The sequence below is a fragment of the Hemitrygon akajei genome, chromosome 21 (genome assembly GCF_048418815.1).
Source record: "Hemitrygon akajei chromosome 21, sHemAka1.3, whole genome shotgun sequence".
NCBI lineage: Eukaryota > Metazoa > Chordata > Chondrichthyes > Myliobatiformes > Dasyatidae > Hemitrygon > Hemitrygon akajei.
The window spans coordinates 70,222,726-70,243,375 of NC_133144.1; the positions used below are offsets into that span (position 1 = coordinate 70,222,726).

Sequence of the window (20,650 nt, forward strand, 5' to 3'; positions counted from 1 at the left end):
TAAGTCAGATTTGTACGTAAGTCGGAACAAGTACATCCGGTATTATTTAGCGTCAGTTCGTGAAACGTTTGTCTTACTATATAGTATATATTTTACCTTTCTATACATATAAATCACTTAAGAAACATATGTATTCCAATAATTAAACCACTGCATTGCTTAGTAATAATTGTTGCTTTCATCAGGGCAGGGCTTTTCACATGCTCCATTATTTTCACTTTATCCGTTATCCTTTAAAATTGTTCCGATCGTTGACCGACTGTAGCCTAACGCTTTTCCAATGACCGATAGCGTTTCACCTCTTTCCAAACGCTTTATTATTTCCACCTTATTTTCAATCGCGATCACTTCCTGTCAATAGAACAGAAACACTGCGGGTCCCGAGTTGCGCCGGTTCCCGAGGTCCGCTGGGTCCTAAGGACCACCGCACTGAGATAGGCTAAATGGGACAAGTGGGGGCTGTGCTGGGTTTGGATATTTGATCCTCCACAATATTCCGTATGGGAATTTAAACTGGAGGTGGCAGTGTTTTTTTTTATGAAGTTGAGTTGCGAGCTCGACATCAACCCGGCACGGATGGTACGGGAGTCACTGGATTGACATCAACCCAGCACGGGAGCGGACTGTCACTGGATTGAATCTCCGCTCTCGAGCCCGGCACTGATCTCATTAGGCCACCATCCGACTGGAACGGGGGTGCGGGGGCGGGGTCAGGGTGAATCTTACTAAGAAAAATTTAAGCCAAATACAAAGTTAAACACTCAACACAGTGTCAACGGCAACGACTTAAAATGGTGTACGGCGTCGCTATCCAACTTTAAAAGGCGGACGGCGTTCTCCTTCCCCGGTTTGTATGTACTAGTTGACCGTACATTGGACGTTTGTAACTTGGGGACTACCTGTATGGTATTGGAGATGTGTTTAGCCACACAGTCATAAGCGTAAAGTAAGCAGAGCAGGGGACTAAGCACACAGCCTTGTGGTGCAAGCACACTGATGTTGATTGTGGAAATGTTAGAAAACATAAAACATAGAAAACCTACAGCACAATACAGGCCGAACATGTACTTACTTTAGAAATTACCTAGGGTTACCCATAGCCCTCTGTTTTTCTAAGGTCCATGTACCTATCCAGGAGTCTCTGAAAAGACCCTATTGTATCCGCCTCCACCACTGTCGCTGGCAGCCCATTCCATGCACTCACCATTCTGCGTAAAAAACTTACCCCTGACATCTCCTCTATACCTACTTACAAACACTTTAAAACTGTGCCCTCTCGTGTTAGCCATTTCAGCCTTGGGAAAAAGCCTCTGACTATCCACACGATCAATGCCTCTCATCATCTTATATGCCTCTATCAGGTCACCTCTCATCCTCTGTTGCTCCAAGGAGAAAAGGCCAAGTTCACTCAACATATTCTCACAAAGCAGGCTCCCCAATCCAGGCAACATCCTTGTAAATCTCCTCTGCACCCTTTCTATAGATTCTACATCCTTCCTGTAGTGAGGTGACCAGAACTGAGCACAGTACTCCAAGTGGGGTCTGACCAGGGTCCTATATAGCTGTAACATTATATCTCAGCTCTTGAACTCAATCCCACTGTTGATGAAGGCCAATACACCGTATACTTTCTTAATCACACAGTCAACCTTTCCAGCAGCTTTGAGTGTCAATGTTATTGCCAATCCAAACTAACTAGGGTTTGCAAGTGAGGAAATTGAGGATCCAATTGCACAAGGAGGTATTGAAGCCAAAGTCTTGGAACTTTTTGATTAGTTTTGAGGGGAAGGTGGCATTGAATGCTGAGCTGTAGTTGATAAAGAGCATCTTGATAGATGCATCTTTGCTGTCCAGATATTCCAAGGTTGAGTGAAGAGTCAGTGAGATGGTATCTGCTGCTGACCTGTTACTTTAGTGGGCAAATTGGAGCAGATCCAAGTTGCTTCTCAGGCAGGAGTTGATATGTTTCAACACAAAACTCTCAAAACACTTCATCACTGTGGAGGTAAGCGCTACTGGGCAATAGCACTGAAGCAGGTTACCACGTTCCTCTGAGCCAACGGTATTATCAAAGCCTGCTTGAAGTAGATGGATACCTCAGACTGCTGCAGCAAGAGGTTAAAAGATCTCAGTCAGCCCTCCAGCCAGTTGATCAGCACTGGGTTTTAAGGACTTGGCTAGGTACCCCGTCAAGGCTGGAGGCTTTTAGTTTGTTCACCCTCATGAAGGCTGTTCGCATGCCAGCCTCAGATACTGAAATCACAGGACCATCTGAGGGTGATTGAGTTTGTGATAACTCATCCATTTTTTGACAGTCAAAGTGAGCATAAAAAGCATTAGGCTCATCAGGAAGCAAAGCCTTGTTGTCACCTATGTGCTTGATTTAACTTTATAAGAGATGATAGTATTCAAGCCCTGTGACAAGTGTCAAGCATCCTTCGACGATTCAAGTTTAGTCTGGAATTGCCACTTTTCCTATGAGATACCTCTTCTAGGGTAGGTATAACCTGTACAAAAGAGATGGGTTACACCTGAACCTGAGGGGAACCAGTATTCTAAAGGGCAGGTTTGTTAGAGTTGTTGGGGAAGGTCAAACTAATTTGTCATAGGGGTGGGAATTGGAATGCTGGGTCTCAGGATAGGACAGATCAACTATACTGGATTGGGTGTTATGTAATGAACCGCAGACGATTAGGGAGCTTAAGGTAAAAGAACCCTTAGGAGACGGTGATCACAATATCATTGAGTTCAACTTGAAATTTGATAGTGAGAAAGTAAAGCCCAACATAGCAGTATTTCATAGAAACATAGAAAACCTACAGCACTATACAGGCCCTTCAGTGCATACAAGTAAATAAACATTGCACAAGTGGATAGGGCTATAGTCATCAACACTTTGGAAGGATTTACTACCCATGGGAAAGGAGTAACATAGATTAACATGGAGTACACCACAAATAAGGATGTCATCGGAAGTTTATTTCCACCACAGCAGAGAAGACCGAGTTTTAAATAAATCAAGATTTTTGGGAGCTGGGATGTGATTAACAGGAAAAGATTGCTTTTGTTGGTCAGATAGCAGAGAAGACAACCAAGACAGAAGAGTTTAAATGAACAAAAATTATAATTACTAGGCATTAACCATTTATGAAGTAGAGCCCATGAATACACATCTGCTCATTCTGCTTGTTTCCCTAAAGTCTGGGGAGTAATTTGGAATTACTTGGAAATTATAATATTAATACAACAGTTCTTTTGTTTGATGATTAACAACACTAATCTCAACAAGGACTCTCAAACAGCAGACAGCTGCACTGAAATAAACAAACCTTGAATGAAACAGTACTGAAGATCCACTGACCAGTCATTTGGAACGGCATTTGACCTTTTAAATAAAACAAGTATTCTAACCTTAAAACCAAGTTTCTTGAAAGGATTCGCTGACCTGTTGTCACCAGTGATGCAGGCAGCACAAGTGCCAGTTGGCTGTTCACTTTGTTCATAGTAATGGGCATCAACATGCGCTTCTTCAGCTTTTTTCTTCAGGATGTCACCAAATTTATCTCTTCCAATGCACCCAAAGAAAGTTGCTACTTTATGGGGTTGCTGAATCATCCACTGCAAGTAAAGAGAAAAAATTGTTTCAAAGTATGACATAGATCTAAGACAGTCCACCAATATGCAATCACCTCCAAAATACAAGCCCACAGTTCTCACAATTTAGACTTCTATAAATTCACCTAGATGCCCACCCCTGCCATAATCCTGAAGCAGCCCCAATCAAAGTTGTAAATTATGTCCTTTGTGATTGTGACCACAAACATAGATTAATGCAGAATAACAGCCAAATGGCCTCTTCAGTCCACCTACAAAGAAGCAATGTCACCTGCCTCCTCCCCAGCTTCTTCAATAGTCCCAAGATTTCTCTCTAAAAAGCAAGTACTGAATGTTGCTCTATCAAACTGTTAGGCTAAACATTGCAAACAATATGAACTCATTCTGCAAAAATATTTTTCTCCTTTGCCTATCGCCTTAAAATTTTAAGTGCAAATCCTTCCACCAATAGGTCAATATTTTGAAACCTCTGTTAATATCTTCACGTCTTATATAAAGAGAGCAATCTGCCTTTCCTCATAACTACTCAGGTTTCTCATAACTTCTGATGCATTTGACCTCACCATATGGAGACCCAGCATCTCTCTTCCATTGTTCAGCATCACCTTACCTGTGCCAGTGGAATGGAATGGAATGCACATTCAATTCAGATCTCAGTAACTATGCCGGTATAATCCTTTTACTTGTTGAGACACATTAATAAATTACTTCGCACAGGCCTTCTATACTTTGTCATCTTTGTATTTTTGTCAACCCTATACGCTGTATTTTCTTAGCATTCATTAATTCTTTACACCTCTGCATAGGATGCCATCCACCATATACAGTTATCTGGGAACAAAATGTTCTAATATACAACATGTGTACTATGAACATAAAATATAGGAATAGACAGCAATAAAATACATTGAATTTCAAACATGATCAACTTCTCAAAATGCAACCTGAAGCGCAACACCATACTTTCCATACTGTATGTTAGAAATTTCCACATTCCTGATTTCATTGAAGTTTTGTAAATCACAGAAGTTACTTAAACTGTTTTTCACAAACTTAATCATTAACAGCCCAAACAAGAGAAAATCTGCAGATGCTGGAAATCTGAGCAACCACAAAAAAAGCTGGAGGAACTCAGTAGGCCAGCATCTATGGAAATAAGTACAGATGAGATTTTGGGCCAAAACACTGACTGTAGTTTTTTTCCATAGATGCTGCCTGGCCTGCTGAGCATATAACAGATTATATGCTTAACATCCGAGTCCAGATATGGGTAGAGCAACAATGGTACTAGACAGCGACTTCTTTGAGCTCATCAGCGGAAACAGCTTAATTCCTACTTTTAATGTCTCTCTTTTTCCTTTTCAAGGTGGATGAGGCTCTGTCAAAGACCGTGACCTGGAGCTACACTTCAACTTTGGTTCTTTACAGCGATGGGACATGCTCCAAGGGCTTACCAACCGGCTGTTTTTCAATATCCCAAGAGCACAGCCTAGAAGACGAAAGCACCTTTGGGGTTCTGAGGCTTGCAGCCCTGGTGACGAACCGATTCTATGGTCACTGAAGAATTGTGGGAGAAAATAGAATACCGTGAACAGCTGTCGGAGGGCTCTGTATTCGGCGAATCTCTCTCTCTCTCTCTTTTGTTGGTGGAGGAGAGTTTGTTGCCAAGTCTCAAGTCAGAGAACTTGGGGGGTTGGGGTGTGGGGAAGCAACGTGGCAGACTTTAACATCGTAAATCAGCGAGTTGTTTTGTTTATGTCTCCCCTCTTGCTGAGTGACACCTCTCTGTCCCTTTGTTAGGGAGAGAGGAGGCCTGTGGTATGTCAAATTGTTGCGTGAACGATTAATTTTTGTTGTACTGCAGATCGTGGTCTTCCTGGGGGGAGGGGGGTTCCTATTGCTTGCTTGATGATGGAGGGTGCCAATGCTTTTTTGCAGAAATAAGTTGGGGGAGAGGGATATTGCTTTGGTGTTGCTTGTGCATGGTGGGGAAGTAGGAGGGCTTTGGGGTTCTAACATTTTTATTGTCACCCATTTTTTGAGGCACCCCTCTGTTTTTGTGGATATCTCTGAAGAACCAGAATTTCAGGTTGTATTTTGTATATATTATCTGATATTAAATGGAACTATTGAACAATTGGAGAGGTTGTTTGAAACTAGAATAGATAATCCAAACAACACACACAAAATGCTGGTCCTGATGAAGGGTGTCAGCCTGAAACGTCCTTATAGATGCTGCCTGGCCTGCTGTGTTCCACCAGCATTTTGTGTGTGTTGTTTGAATTTCCAGCATCTGCAGATTTCCTCATGTTTGCTTGATAGATAATCCAACAAGCTTTCTGGGCCACTTCCAATAGAGAAAGTAGGCAAGGACAAAAAATGGCATGAAATGGGTATGGCTATATTTCTGAATACACCGTTGAGTAAATAAAATTACCTTAAGAAAGCAAATCTGGAGATGAGAAAGTTGACAACTGTAGTACCTTCATTCTGTATATTCCCAAAGCAAAGGTCAGCAGCTGAAATCCCTATAACAACTATACACTAACTTCAAGTCTGAAGCACCTTTGTCCTAACTTTTTGGCAACAAATATATAATGTCTAGCTAACATTTACAGTAATGACATATAGGCAGGTCAACATGGGATAAGGTGCTCTCACTGACATGCTATCTTTTACCCTGTGTAGCTTCAACAATAAAATGTACTTACTGTGACACTTTAGGCACAACCCTATCATTATCTTTAACAATAATGTTCAACTCAAAAGTCAACAGTTTGGAGCTCAACATTGACAAGAAAGAAGATACCCTTCTGTAAACTCTTAATTTTTCTTAATATTCTTGCAGTCTAGTCTTAAATGATTTTCCAGATTATATAAAATTCCTTTTGATTATAAATAATTATTCCTTTTATGTTCAAAAGCTAAATAAAATACTAGAAAAGATCTGTAGATCTGGGCATAAAATATCTGTAAACTCCCTTTTTTGGGTAGTTCATAAACAGAAAAAGGTAACATGTTTAATAAAGTTTCTACACAAAGACTTAACAGCTTTGGCTCATTGTTGTGAATATATTTCTGAAACGACAATGTTTCAGAAGAAACTTGCCAAAAACTTGTGGATATTTATCACTTGGTTCAGCATTTAAAATTCCCTTATGCCAACTAAAACACCAAAATTCACTTCTAATAAGCCACTGGGGAGATTTTCACAAATACAGCTTTAAAAAAATCCAAGCCTCTGTGTCTTTGAGCAGTGGGATTTTGTCTACTTTCCTAAAGGGAAATTATACACAGAGTCATTAAGACCCAACATCACGGTAAATTGAAACTTGGGAGCTTTGTTATTTTGCAGACACATTCCATATAGTAATGGAGTGTGAATCTGGCAGAAGAGGGGAAGTAATAAAAGTTGACTTAAATACTACTTGCAGTAGGCTGGTAATTGAGTGCATTCACTTTTCAGTCTGACACTCATTATTCCCGATGGAATGCTGGCACTGTAACGATTCTTCTTTTGCACTGTTAAACTTAGATAATGCTTCAGCCCAATTATTCATAACACAAACATTATCAATTTAAAACAATACTGAGGGAATTGAGACTCATGCAGAGATTTAAGTAGCATGTAAAAAATGTTCTTAGTCTTTCCCATTAAGGACACCCACCATAACTATGACTAGGTATGGTAGGTATGCCAACGCTGTTTTTCAAATACCAGATCAAGTACAGCCTCTCCTCCAGCTGGCTTATCTACCTATTGTGTCAGTAAACCTTCCTGAACACACCTAACAAACTCCACCCTACCTAAACCCCTTGGGCCAAGGAGATGCCAATCAAAATTAGGGAAGTTAAAATCTCCCATCACAAGAACCATTTGTTTCAGTTGTAACTGATTTCTTTAAGAACCAGGTCAGTTTTAATCACCTGCAGCTTTAGGTCATTTATTAATTTAATTGAAAATTTTTTTCAATTAAAATAATCCAAATTCCAAAATATAACAAAATAAATTCAATACAATTCTTTAGTTTATCTCAGGAAGTCTCGATGTAGTTCCAGAGGAAATTTCTGGCACAGCCTTGTGCTGGAATCGAAAAAAAAAAACAATATCTAACCAAACTGTAACTGAACAGTGAGCTTGCTGCAGGTAATCTTACACAATATTTACAAAAAGCAAATATTAGAAGTCCTTTTCTTTAGCAGCATTGATGCAATATACAACATGAGACTGCCCTCACATTCAGAGTCCACTATCTTGGTGCTCTAATCAGTGCTATTTTAGAAATTATTCTAAAACATAGCCAAGCTTCAATGGTTTTTCTCTGGCTCAGCAAGTTGCTTCCATTTGTTACCATGGCAACACCTTACTAGCTGGGAAATCTTAGATGCCAATGTTAAAAAAAAACCTTGAAATTTTAAATGGTGTCAGCAGAAAAACATGTAAAAGCAATACATTACCATAGACATAGGATAATAGACTCTTGGCAATAATTTAGTCAAATAGCTGAGACAGATGTCATTGAGCCAATTATCCTTGTCTAGCTCACTTTATGAAACAACTAAACAATTTGTCCCACTCCCCTGCTAATTCCTCATAACCTTCAACTTTGTCTTTTTAAAAAACAGCACATCTCCAATTCCTTTCTCAATGTTATATATTAATCTGCTCCCACCAATCATTTAAACATCACATTCCATACGACTACATCTAGAACAACCCTCCCCATTATTAGGAGCACCCCAATTAACTCTTTCCTTGACCTGTTCTACTCTTAAAGGAATCAATCCCAGCATTACCAGTTTATCATCAGTAGAATAATTTCAGTAGATCTTCATTTTACTCTTTCAGATTGGACTTGACAATCCTACCTTAAGATACCCAGAAACGGATATACAAACTTGGAGAGAAGCCGTTTTTTTAACTGGTCGAGGAAAAGAGGCTAGAGTGCGCAGGTGCATGATATAGCGCGCCAAAGGTTTAAAAAGGAGAGGAATTTTTCAATGGTCTTTTAAATTGAAGCAAGAGGCGGAGAGAGAAGAAGTAAAAGCATCTCGGAGAGAAGCTGTTTTTTTTAACTGATCAGGGAAAAGAGGCTAGACGGCGCAGACGCGTGACGTAGCACACCACAAGTTTAAAAAAAGACCACTATATACAGCAGCCATCGTCGGAGTGGACTGAGGCAGAGTGGGATGGCTTTGGCTCAACTGGCTTCGGCGAGAACAGGCAGAGGGGAGGTTTGAACGGGGCACAACTGCACAAGCACATGAAAGTCGGCCTGTGAGGCAGCGGGAGAATTTAAAAAGCGATCACAGGCTGAGGATGAGCTTCACTTCAAGTGAGGTAAGGCCGAGTAAGCTCCTTTAATTAATTTAATTACCTTAGGAGTAGGTAATGGAGGCAACAGTTAGGGCAGTTGAGTGCTCCGTTTGCAGTATGTAGGAAGTCAGGGCGAGCACAATTGTCCCTGATGACTACACCTGTAAAAGGTGCATCCAGCTGCAGCTTCTGACAAACCATGTTAGGGAACTGGAGCTGGAGCTGGATGAACTTCGGATCACTCGGGAGGCAGAGGCAGAAATAAACAGGAGTTACAGGGAGATAGTCACCCCTAGGAGTCAGGAGACAGGTAGCTGGGTGACTGTCAGGAGAGGGAAGGGGATTAGACAGAATGAGCAGAACACCCCTGTGGCCATTCCCATCAATAATAAGTATACCGTTTTGGATATTGTTGGTGGGGACGACCTACCAGGGACAAGTTGCAGTGGTTGCGTCTCTGGCACCGAGACTGGACCCTAAGCTCAGAAGGGAAGGAGGGAAAAGAGAACAGTAGTGATAGGGGATTCGATAGTTAGGGGGACAGATAGAAGGTTCTGTGGAAGAGATTGAGAATCCCAGATGGTCTGTTGCCTCCCTGGTACCAGAGTCCGCGATATCTCGGATCAAGTTCTCAGTATTCTCAAGAGGGAGGGTGAGCAGCCGGATGTCGTGGTCCATGTAGGGACCAATGATGTGGGTAGGAAGAGTGAGGAGGTCCTGAAAGGTGAGTTTAGGGAGTTAGGCGCCAAGTTAAAGGACAGGACCTCCTGGATAGCAATCTCAAGATTGCTACCAGTGCCACGTGCAGGCCGGTTTCGAAATAGCAAGATAGCACCGATCAACGCGTGGCTGAAGACACGGTGCAGGAGGGAGGGCTTCAGATTTATAGATAATTGGGCAGTTTTCCAGGGAAGGTGGGACCTGTTCCGGCGGGATGATTTACATCTGAACTGGAGGGGGACAAATATTCTTGCGGACAGGTTTATTAGAGAGGCTCCAGTGGATTTAAACTAAATACAAGTGGGGAGGGGAACCAGAGTGTAGGAACAGATGTATGGGAGAAGGATGAAAAAGTAAAGTTGTTTGCACTGTTAGAGATAAACAGAGAGGAAGAGGTGGAGAATTTCTTAAATACATTTATTTTAATACTAGGAGCATTGTAAGAAAGGTGGATGAGCTTAGAGCATGGATTGATACCTGGAAATATGATGTTGTAGTTATTAGTGAAACATGGTTACAGGAGGGGTGTGATTGGCAACTAAATATTCCTGGATTTCATTGCTTCAGGTTTGATAGAATTGGAGGGACAAGAGAGGGAGATGTTGCATTGCTTGTCAGAGAAAATATTACAGCGGTGCTCTGGCAGGATAGATTAGAGGGCTCGTCTAGGGAGCCTATTTGGGTGGAACTGAGGAATGAGAAAGGTGTAGTAACACTTATAGGGGTGTATTACAGACCACCTAATGGGGAGCGAGAATTAGAGGAGCAAATTTGTAAGGAGATAGCAGATATTTGTAGTAAGCACAGGGTTGTGATTGTGGGAGATTTTAATTTTCCACACATAGACTGGGAAGCCCATTCTGTAAAAGGGCTGGATGGTTTGGAGTTTGTAAAGTGTGTGCAGGATAGTTTTTTGCAGCAATACATAGAGGTACCAACGAGAGATGGGGCAGTGTTGGATCTCCTGTTAAGGAATGAGATAGGTCAGGTGACGGAGGTATGTGTTGGGGACCACTTCGGGTCCAGTGATCACAATGCCATTAGTTTCAATATAATTATGGAGAAGGATAGGACTGGACCCAGGGTTGAGATTTTTGATTGGAGAAAGGTTAACTTTGAGGAGATGCGAAAGGATTTAGCAAGAGTGGATTGGGACAATTTGTTTTATGGGAAGGAGAAATGGAGGTCATTTAAAGGTGAAATTTTGAGGGTACAGAATCTTTATGTTCCTGTTAGTTTGAAAGGAAAGGTTAAAAGTTTGAGAGAGCCATGGTTTTCAAGGGACATTGGAAACTTGGTTCAGAAAAAGAGAGATATCTACAATACTCTCTGATGGCAGTGTCTGAAAAGAGGTTGCTGTCCAAGCTGCATGCCATCTTAGACAATGTCTCCCATCCACTCCATAATGTACTGGTTAGGCACAGGAGTACATTTAGACAGAGACTCATTCCACCGAGAGTCATAGGAAGTCATTCCTCCCTGTGGCCATCAAACTTTACAACTCCTCCCTCGGTGTGTCAGACACCCAGAGCCAATAGGCCGGTCCTGGACTAATTTCAACTTGGCATTATTTACTTATTATTATTTAATTATTTATGGTTTTATATTGCTATAACTATTCTTGGTTAGTTGGTTAGCGTGGCTGTAACGAAACCCAATTTCCCTCGCGATCAAAAAATCTGTCTCTCTGTCTAAATACAGGCAGTATGGAGTAAATGAGGTGCTCGAGGAATATAAAGAATGTAAAAAGAATCTTAAGAAAGAAATTAGAAAGCTAAAAGAAGATATGAGGTTGCTTTGGCAAGTAAGGTGAAAATAAATCCAAAGGGTTTCTACAGTTATATTAATAGCAAAAGGATAGTGAGGGATAAAATTAATCCCTTAGAGAATCAGAGTGGACAGCTATGTGTGGAGCCAGAAGAGATGGGGGAGATTTTGAACAATTTCTTTTCTTCAGTATTCACTAAGGAGAAGGATATTGAATTGTGTAAGGTAAGAGAAACAAGTAGGGAAGTTATGGAAACTATGACGATTAAAGAGGAGGAAGTACTGGCACTTTTAAGGAATATAATAGTGGATAAATCTCCAGGTCCTGACAGGATTTTCCTAGGACCTTCAGGGAAGTTAGTGTAGAAATAGCAGGGGCTCTGACAGAAATATTTCAAATGTCATTAGAAACACAGATGGTGCCAGAGGATTTGCGTATTGCTCATGTTGTTCCATTGTTTAAAAAGGGTTCTAAGAGTAAACTTAGCAATTATAGGCCTGTAAGTTTGACATCAGTGGTGGGTAAATTAATGTAAAGTATTCTTAGAGATGGTATATATAATTATCTGGATAGACAGGGTCTGATTAGGAGCAGTCAACATGGATTTGAGCGTGGAAGGTCATGTTTGACAAATCTTATTGAATTTTTTGAAGAGGTTACGAGGAAAGTTGATGAGGGTAAAGCAGTGGATGTTGTCTATTTGGACTTCAGTAAGGCCTTTGACAAGGTTCCGCACGGAAGGTTAGTTAGGAAGGTTCAATCGTTAGGTATCAATGTTGAAGGAGTAAAATGGATTCAACATTGGCTGGATAGGAGATGCCAGAGAGTAGTGGTGGATAACTGTTTGTCAGGTTGGAGGCCAGTGACTAGTGGTGTGCCTCAGGGATCTGTACTGGGTCCAATGTTGTTTGTCATATACATTCATGATCTGGATGATGGGGTGGTAAATTGGATTAGTAAGTATGCAGATGATATGCTCGTTAACATCAGGGCATACTATGTCGGAAAAACTGACCAGTTCTGGTGTGACGTGGACAGTTTACACCACTACGGACTACTATTCGCTACCAAGCCGGTTACTTCCCGAGGGAGGAGGAAGCAAAAGCGCTGTGCGAGAAGACAGAGGAGGGGTAAGAGGGCTGGCATCCATGCTAGGCTAAAAGCTAACCCCACCAGGCCAGTGGTACTGTCCCTCCTGCTCTCAAATGTCCGCTCCATCGACAACAAGCTGGATGAGCTGCCTCTGCTGAGAGAAACACACAAGGAATTTAAAGACTGCTGTGTGTATGTCTTAATGGAATCCTGGCTCCATGACAACATACCGGACGCAGCTATACATCTAGAGGGAATGACATCGTTTCGTGCGGACAGAGAGGCAGCTAGCTCCGGCAAGAGCTGAGGAGGAGGTCTGTGTATTTATATAAATAAAGACTGGTGTGTGAACGCTACAGTAGCTGCTAAACACTGCTCACCGCTGGCTGAATTTCTCATTGTGAAATGCCGGCCATTCTATCAACCGAGGGATTTCACCATCATGCTTGTGGCAACTGTTTACGTAGCTCCCAGTGTCAATGCTGAGTCTAATGCTAACGAAACACTGGGAGGTCTACATGAAGCCATCAGTGAGCTACTGACTACACATCCTGACAGCTTTGTGGTGATTGCTGGGGACTTTAACCACACCAGCTTAAAGACTGTGTTCCCCAAATTCCTGCAATATGTGGATTTCAAAACCAGGGGAGACAACACACTGGACTTGGTTTATACAAACACACCACAGGCATACAAAGCAGCCCCCCGCCCCCATCTTGGCCACTCTGACCATATATCTGTCATGTTAACACCAGCATATAAACCACTGCTTAAACGTGTGAGAGCAGAGAAAAGACAGATAAGGGTCTGGCCAAAAGGAGCAACCTCAGCACTACAAGACTTTTTTGCACACAGACTGGAACATATTCAAAACAGCAGCCTCCTATGATGACCATACAGACATTGAGGAGTATGCAGAGGCAGTAATCAGCTACAGAGCCAAATACACTGTGATGAAAACCTTCACTGTACATGGTTATAAAAATTCATGGATGACAACAGAGGTGCGTTCACTACTGAAGGCCCGTGACACAGCCTACAGATCGGGGGACAGGAGTACGCTTCGCACAGCCAGGTCTGCACTTTCACTAGGGATCAGGAAAGCGAAAAGGGCCTATGCGGGCAAAATACATGGACACTTCTGTGACCCAGGTGACACCAGACGGATGTGGCAGGGAATTAAAGCTCTGACAGACTACAAGATCAGGCAGAAAACTGATGACAGCGACGTCTCTCTTCCTAACAGGTTTAACAAATTCTTTGCATACTTCGAAGCATTAAACACAACAGCAAGGGGGAGAGCCAGTCCCTTCTTACCATCTGACCAGCCGGCTCCAATCATTGATTCAGAGCAAACACGGAGGACCCTTGCCAGGGTTAACCCACGAAAAGAGGGAGGTCCCGTCAATATCCCTGGACGTGTGCTCAAGGAATGTGCTGATGTATTAGCAGATGTCCTGACAGACATTTTCAACATCTCCCTTAGTCAAGCCATTGTCCCCAGATGCTTCAAAACCTCCACAATCATCCCTGTAGCAAAGAAATCAGTTGTAGCCTGTCTGAATGATTACCGTCCCATTGCCCTGACCCCCATAGTGATGAAATGTTTTGAACGGCTTGTCAAGCCTCATATCACAGCCAGCCTCCCCTCATCGCTGGATCCTCTACAGTTTGCTTATCGTCCAAATCACTCTACGGAGGACGCAATATCCATCACACTTCACACAGTTCTCTCTCACTTGGACAACAAATACACTTATGCCAGAATCCTGTACATTGATTTCAGTTCAGCGTTCAATACCATCATCCCGCAGAGACTAGTGGAGAAACTGTCGCTGCTTGGCCTTAACACTGCCATGTGTCGCTGGATTCTGGATTTCTTGACAGAGAGACCACAGTCAGTCCGTGTTGGCAGGAACATCTCTGACTCCATCACACTGAGCACTGGATCCCCACAAGGCTGTGTGTTTAGCCCTTTGCTGTTTACACTGCTAACACATGATTGTGCAGCCAGATTCAAGGAGAACCTGATCATTAAATTTGCTGATGATACCACAGTGGTGGGGCTCATCAGCAAAAATGATGAAACAATGTACAGGGAGGAGGTCAAACACCTAGAGAGCTGGTGCAGTGACAACAACCTGATGCTTAATGTCATCAAAACCAAGGAGATGATCGTCGATTTCAGATGGTCTCAGCCTGAGCACACACCCCTCAGCATCAGCGGCTCCACAGTGGATAGAGTGGAAAAGATCAAGTTCCTTGAGGTGCAGATCTCAGACAATCTCACCTGGTCCAGGAACACCACTGGGATTGTGAAACGAGCCCAGCAGAGATTGCACTTTCTGAGGAAGCTTAAACAAGCATCACTCCTCACTGACATCTTAACTACATTCTACAGAGGTGTGGTTGAGAGTGTGCTGACCTTTTGCATCACAACCTGGTACTCCAGCTGCAGTGCTGCCGACAAAAAAGCCTTGCAGAGGATGGTTAGGGGAGCAGAGGTTGCACTGCTCCTGGGAAACGCTGCCTCATTCTGCCCTGCAGAGCTGATGTACGGTTAGAATGACAATAAAGCTTTTGAATCTTGAATCTTGATACTAAGAAAGGTGGCCTTGTGGATAATGAAGTAGGTTTTCAAAGTTTGCAGAGAGATTTAGGCCAGTTAGAAGACTGGGCTGAAAGATGGCAGATGGAGTTTAATGCTGATAAGTGTGAGGTGCTACATTTCGGTAGGAATAATCAGATTAGGACATACATGGTAAATAGTAGGGCATTGAAGAATACAGTAGAACAGAGTGATCTAGGAATAATGGTGCATCATTCCTTGAAAGTGGAATCTCATGTAGATAGAATGGTGAAGAAAGCTTTTGGTATGCTGGCCTTTATAAATCAGAGCTTTGAGTATAGGAGTTGGGATGTAATGTTAAAATGGTACAAGGCATTGGTAAGGCTAAATTTGAAGTATCGTGTACAGTTCTGGTCACCGAATTATAGGAAAGATGTCAACAAAATAGAGAGAGTAGAGAAGATTTACTGGAATGTTACCTAGGTTTCAGCACCTAAGTTACAGAGAAAGGTTGAACAAGTTAGGTCTTTATTCTTTGAAGTGTAGAAGATTGAGGGGGGGACTTGATTGAGGTATTTAAAATTATGAGGGGGATAGATAGAGTTGATGTGGATAGGCTTTTTCCATTGAGAGTAGGGGAGATTCAAACAAAAGGACACGAGTTGAGAGTTAGGGGGCAAAAGTTTAGGGGTAACATGAGGGGGAATTTCTTTACTCAGAGACTGGTGGCTGCGTGGAACAAGCTTCCAGTAGAAGTGGTAGAGGCAGGTTCGTTATTGTCATTTAAAGCAAAATTGGATAGGTATATGGACAGGAAAGGAATGGAGGGTTATGGGCTTAGTGCAGGTCGGTGGGACTAGGTGAGAGTAAGCGTTCGGCATGGACTAGAAGGGCAGAGATGGTCTGTTTCTGTGCTGTAATTGTTATATGGTTATAAACCAGTGATTTTTAATATTCTGCCACACATCCAAGTTATTGTGTTTCATGTGTCTACCAACAAAGACAACATTATACAAGTTTTTAAAAAATCCACCTTTATACAGATGCCAATCCCCATCCCTGCTCCAGTATCTTCATTACTCTATATCCATTGCATTATAATGCAACGCTTGCAAAATGCAGCACTTCATTAGAGCTCATAGATTGGTTCCAGGCAGGAAGGATTTCAGTGATAAGGTTAGAAAGAGGTCATTCTGGAAACAATGAAATGTGAGACCAGATTGGGCAGAAAAGTACAAAATCCGTTCAACTTGCACTGGGTAAACAGGTGCTCCATTAGCATACATTTTCATATTCAAAAAAATCAGCAGCAGACACAGCAAGAATGTTCTTACTTAAAGTGGATTTCGTCTAGAACTCACTGCCAGCAGATTTGATGACATTTACCCCTGCCTAAACCTGCTTTAAAAAATGGGGGAAAAAGAGACTGATATTAATTTTCACCACTGGAGCCTGGATTTTAATCAAGCTTTGAGAGAAAGATGGATGGATATTGATTAGGTACCCTACTTTTGGAAAATACCGAGATTGACAGATCTGTAATTGTGTGATGAAGCAAGGGTGCCAAGCACATCTGTGTCACCACTTTCAGGGAACCATGTATTTGTATCCAAGGCCTTCCTGTTCAACAAAGATGTCCTGGTGCCTGCCATTTACTGTGCAAGTTCTGCCCTGGATTTATCTTCCCAAAATGTAACAATTCGCACTTGTTTGAGTTAAATTCCTTCTGCTATTCCATAAGACCATAAATATAGGAGCAGAATTAGGCTATTTGGCCCATTGAGTCTGCACTGCCATTTCATTACGTCTGATCCATTTTTCCTCTTAGCCTCAATCTATTGCCTTCCCCCCCATATTATTACATGCCCTGACCAATCAAGAAACTACCAACCTCTGCCTTAAATATACATAAAAACTTAACCTCCATAGCGGGTTGTGGAAACAAATTCCACAGATTCACTACTCTCTGCCTAAAAAAATTCTTCCTCTTTCCATTCTAAAAGGATGACCCTTTATTTGGAGGCTGTTTCGCCTGGTCTCAGATACTCACACCAGAGAAAACATCCTCTACATCCACTCTAACAAGGCCTTTCACCATTCGATAGGTTTCAATCAGGTAACCCCTCATTCTTCTACAGGCCCAGAGCCATCAAACACTCTTCATATCCTTTTAATCCCAGAATCAGTTTTGTCAACCTCCTTTGAACCCCCTCCTGTTTCAGTACATCCTTTCTAAGATAAGTGGCCCAAAACTTCACAATACTCCAAGTGAGGCCTCACCAGTGCTTTATAAGGTCTTAACATTACATCCTTGCTTGTCTTTTGTAGGCCTCTAATGCAATATCAGATTTGCTTTCCCCACCACACTCAACTTGAAAATTAACCTTTAGGGAAATCTGTACAAGGAACCCCAAGTCCCTTTGTGCCTCAGATTTTTGTATTGTCTGTTCATTTAGAAAATAGTCATCCCTTTCATTTCTTCTATTAAAGTGCATGACCATACACTTCCCAACACAGTATTCCACAATTGCTTTAGCCACCTCTTTCAGAACTCTGGGGTGTACACCATCTGGTCCAGGGACTTACCTACCTTCAGACTTATCAGTTTCCTAAGAACCTTCTCTGCAGTTATGGTGAATTTGCGAACTTCATGACCCCTGACACCTGGAACTTCCACCATACTGCTAGTGTCTTCCACTGTGAAGACTGACAATAGACTATAGGTGCAGGAGTAGACCATTCGGCCCTTCGAGCCAGCACCGCCATTCACTGTGATCACGGCTGATCATCCACAATTAGTACACCGTTCCTGCCTTCTCCCCATATCCCTTGCCTCCACTATCTTTAAGAGCTCTATCTAACTCTTTCTTGAAAGCATCCAGAGAATTGGCCTCCACTGCCTTCTGAGACAGAGCATTCCACAGATCCACCACTCTCTGGGTGAAAAAGTTTTTCCGGATCTCTGTTCTAAATGGCCTACCCCTTATTCTTAAACTGTGCCCTCTAGTTCTGGACTCACCCAACATCGGGAACATGTTTCCTGCCTCTAGCGTGTCCAATCCCTTAATAATCTTATATGTTTCAATCAGATCCCCTCTCATCCTTCTAAATTCCAGTGTATATAAGCCCAGTTGCTCCAATCTTTCAACATGACAGTCCTGCCATCCCAGGAATTAACCTTGTGAACCTAGGCTGCACTCCCTCAATAGCAAGGATGTCCTTCCTCAAATTTGGAGACCAAAACTGCACACAATACTCCAGGTGTGGTCTCACCAGGGTCCTGTACAACTGCAGAAAGACCTCTTTGCTCCTATACTCAACTCCCCTTGTTATGAAGGCCAACATGCCATTAGATTTCTTCACTGCCTGGTGTACCTGCATGCTTACTTTCAGTGACTGATGAACAAGGACACCCACATCTCATTATACTTTCCCTTTTCCTAACGACACCACTCAGATAGTAATCTGCCTTCCTGTTCTTGCCACCAAAGTGGATACCCTCACATTTATCCACATTAAACTGCATCTGCCATGTTTCTGCCCACTCACCCAACCTGTCCAAGTCTCCCTGCATTCTCATTTGTGCCAACATGCACTACCACTTCCAGCTGTTCACTTTCACCCTTGAGGATGCCCTGCTATCGGTCCGTGATGTCCTGGATCCTGGCATCAGGGAGGCAACACACTATCCTTAAATCCCACCTGTTGCTGCAGAAACCCCTTTCTGTACCTCTCACTATGGAGTCCCCTACTACCATGGCTCTGCCTAACGCCTGACTCCTTGGCTTTGCTTCACTGACTGATGCGGTGACATAGAGTGAGAGAATGTCAAAACTTCGTTGGTGGAGTTAAGAAACTGCAAGGGTAAAAAAGCATTAAAGGGAATCATATACAGGTCTCCAAATAGTGGGCAAGATGTGGGGTTGAGATTGCAAAGGAAGCTAGAAAAGGCATGTAATAAGGGCAATGTAATTGTAATGGTGGACTTCAATTTGAAAGGGGAATGGGAAAATTAGGTTGGTATTGGATCGCAAGAGAGGGAATTTGTTGAATGCCTAGGAGATGGCTTTTTAGAGCAGCTTGTGCTTGAGCCTACTTGGGCAAAGGCTTTCTTTCTTTTTAAATCTTTTTATTAATTTTGGGCAAAGGCTTGATTGGGCAAAGATTGGGTATTGTGTAATAAGCCCAGATCTTATTAGGGAGCTTAATGTAATGGAATCCTTAGGAGGCAGTGATCATAATATGAGTGAATTCATACCGCAATTTGAGAGGGAGAAGCAGAAGTCACATATATCATTATCACAATGAAATAAAGGGAATTACAGGGGCATGAAAGGAGCTTTCCCAGATGGATTGGAGCAGGATACTGATGGGGATGACAGAAGCAGAGCAGAGATGGCTTAAATTTCTGGGAATATTTCACAAGGTGCAGGATAGATATGTCAGAGGAAGAAAATCAGCAATAACAAAAGGGAAAACCTACCCTTCTTGCCTGCTTTTTTGGCCTCAGCCGCTCTTGTCAAAGCCTCTAAGTTCCTACTCTGACTCTAGCTCCCACTCCAAGGATGACCGCTCCTTTTATGGTTTAATAAATAAGAAAAACCCCCATGCAAGGAGAAAGATCTCACTGTGTTTGGTGGTGCTCCACCTGCCTTCTGCTGCTGCAGATGCCTCTGACACTTTTCGTGGCTGCGCAATGGCTACTGTTTTTGAGAAAAACCCCCATGCAAGGAGAAAGAAGTCACCGCGTTTGGTGATGCTTTGCTTGCCTTCTGCTGCTGTCAAAGCCTTTAACATCCGAATTGCTTTCAGAAGTTCCAGCCATTGCTGCTTTGTCATTATCCCTGCCAGCGTTCTTTTACCTTCAGCTCTGCAATTAATTCGTTAATTTGCATAACACCCAATCCAGAATAGCTGATCCCCTAGTGGGCTCAACCACTTGCAGCTCTAAAAATCCATCTCATATGCATTCCAGAAGTTCCCCCTTTTGGGATCCAGCACCAGCTTGATTTTCCTAATCTACCTGAAAATACTCATAGGATCATAATATGATTGAATTCATACTTCAACTTCAGAGGGAAAAGCATAAGTTTTATGTATCAGTATCGCAATGGAATAAAGGGAATTACAGAGGCATAAGAGAGGAACTTGCCCAGGTGGAATGGAGGAGGATACTGGCGGGGATGACAGCAGAGCAGAGGTGGCTGAACTTTCTAGGAATATGTCACAAGGCACAAGATAGATATGTTCTCAAGTGGCAGGGGTAGGCAACCATAGATGACAAGGGAAGTTAAAGACTGCATAAAAGCCAAGGAAAGGGCACATAAGATAGCAAAAGTGAGTGGGAAGTTGGACGATTGGAAAGCTTTTAAAACCCAATAAAAGGCAACTAAGAATGTTATAAGAAGGTAAAAGATGAAATATGAGGGCAAACTAGCCAATAATATAAAGCTAGATACCCAAATTTTTTTCAGTTATATAAAGAGTAAAAGGGAGATGAGAGCTGATATTGGACCACTGGAAAATAATGCTGGTGTGATGGTACTGGGGGACAAAGAAATGGCAGATG

The 20,650-nt window shown here is 42.4% G+C and overlaps 1 protein-coding gene across 5 annotated transcripts in view; it reads right to left on the bottom strand.

Annotated features, from left to right (window-relative positions):
- Positions 1-20,650, bottom strand: part of LOC140714427 (adenosine kinase-like) — a 283,738-nt gene that overhangs the window by 133,689 nt on the left and 129,399 nt on the right. For all 5 annotated transcript variants that reach the window (XR_012095871.1, XM_073025719.1, XM_073025720.1 and 2 more), the window contains exon 5: positions 3,446-3,618. Coding sequence is in view for 4 of the 5 variants with exons in the window: in XM_073025719.1 (XP_072881820.1) it covers positions 3,446-3,618 (173 nt within the window). In the remaining variant the exon portion in view is untranslated. The remainder of the gene's footprint in view (positions 1-3,445; positions 3,619-20,650) is intronic.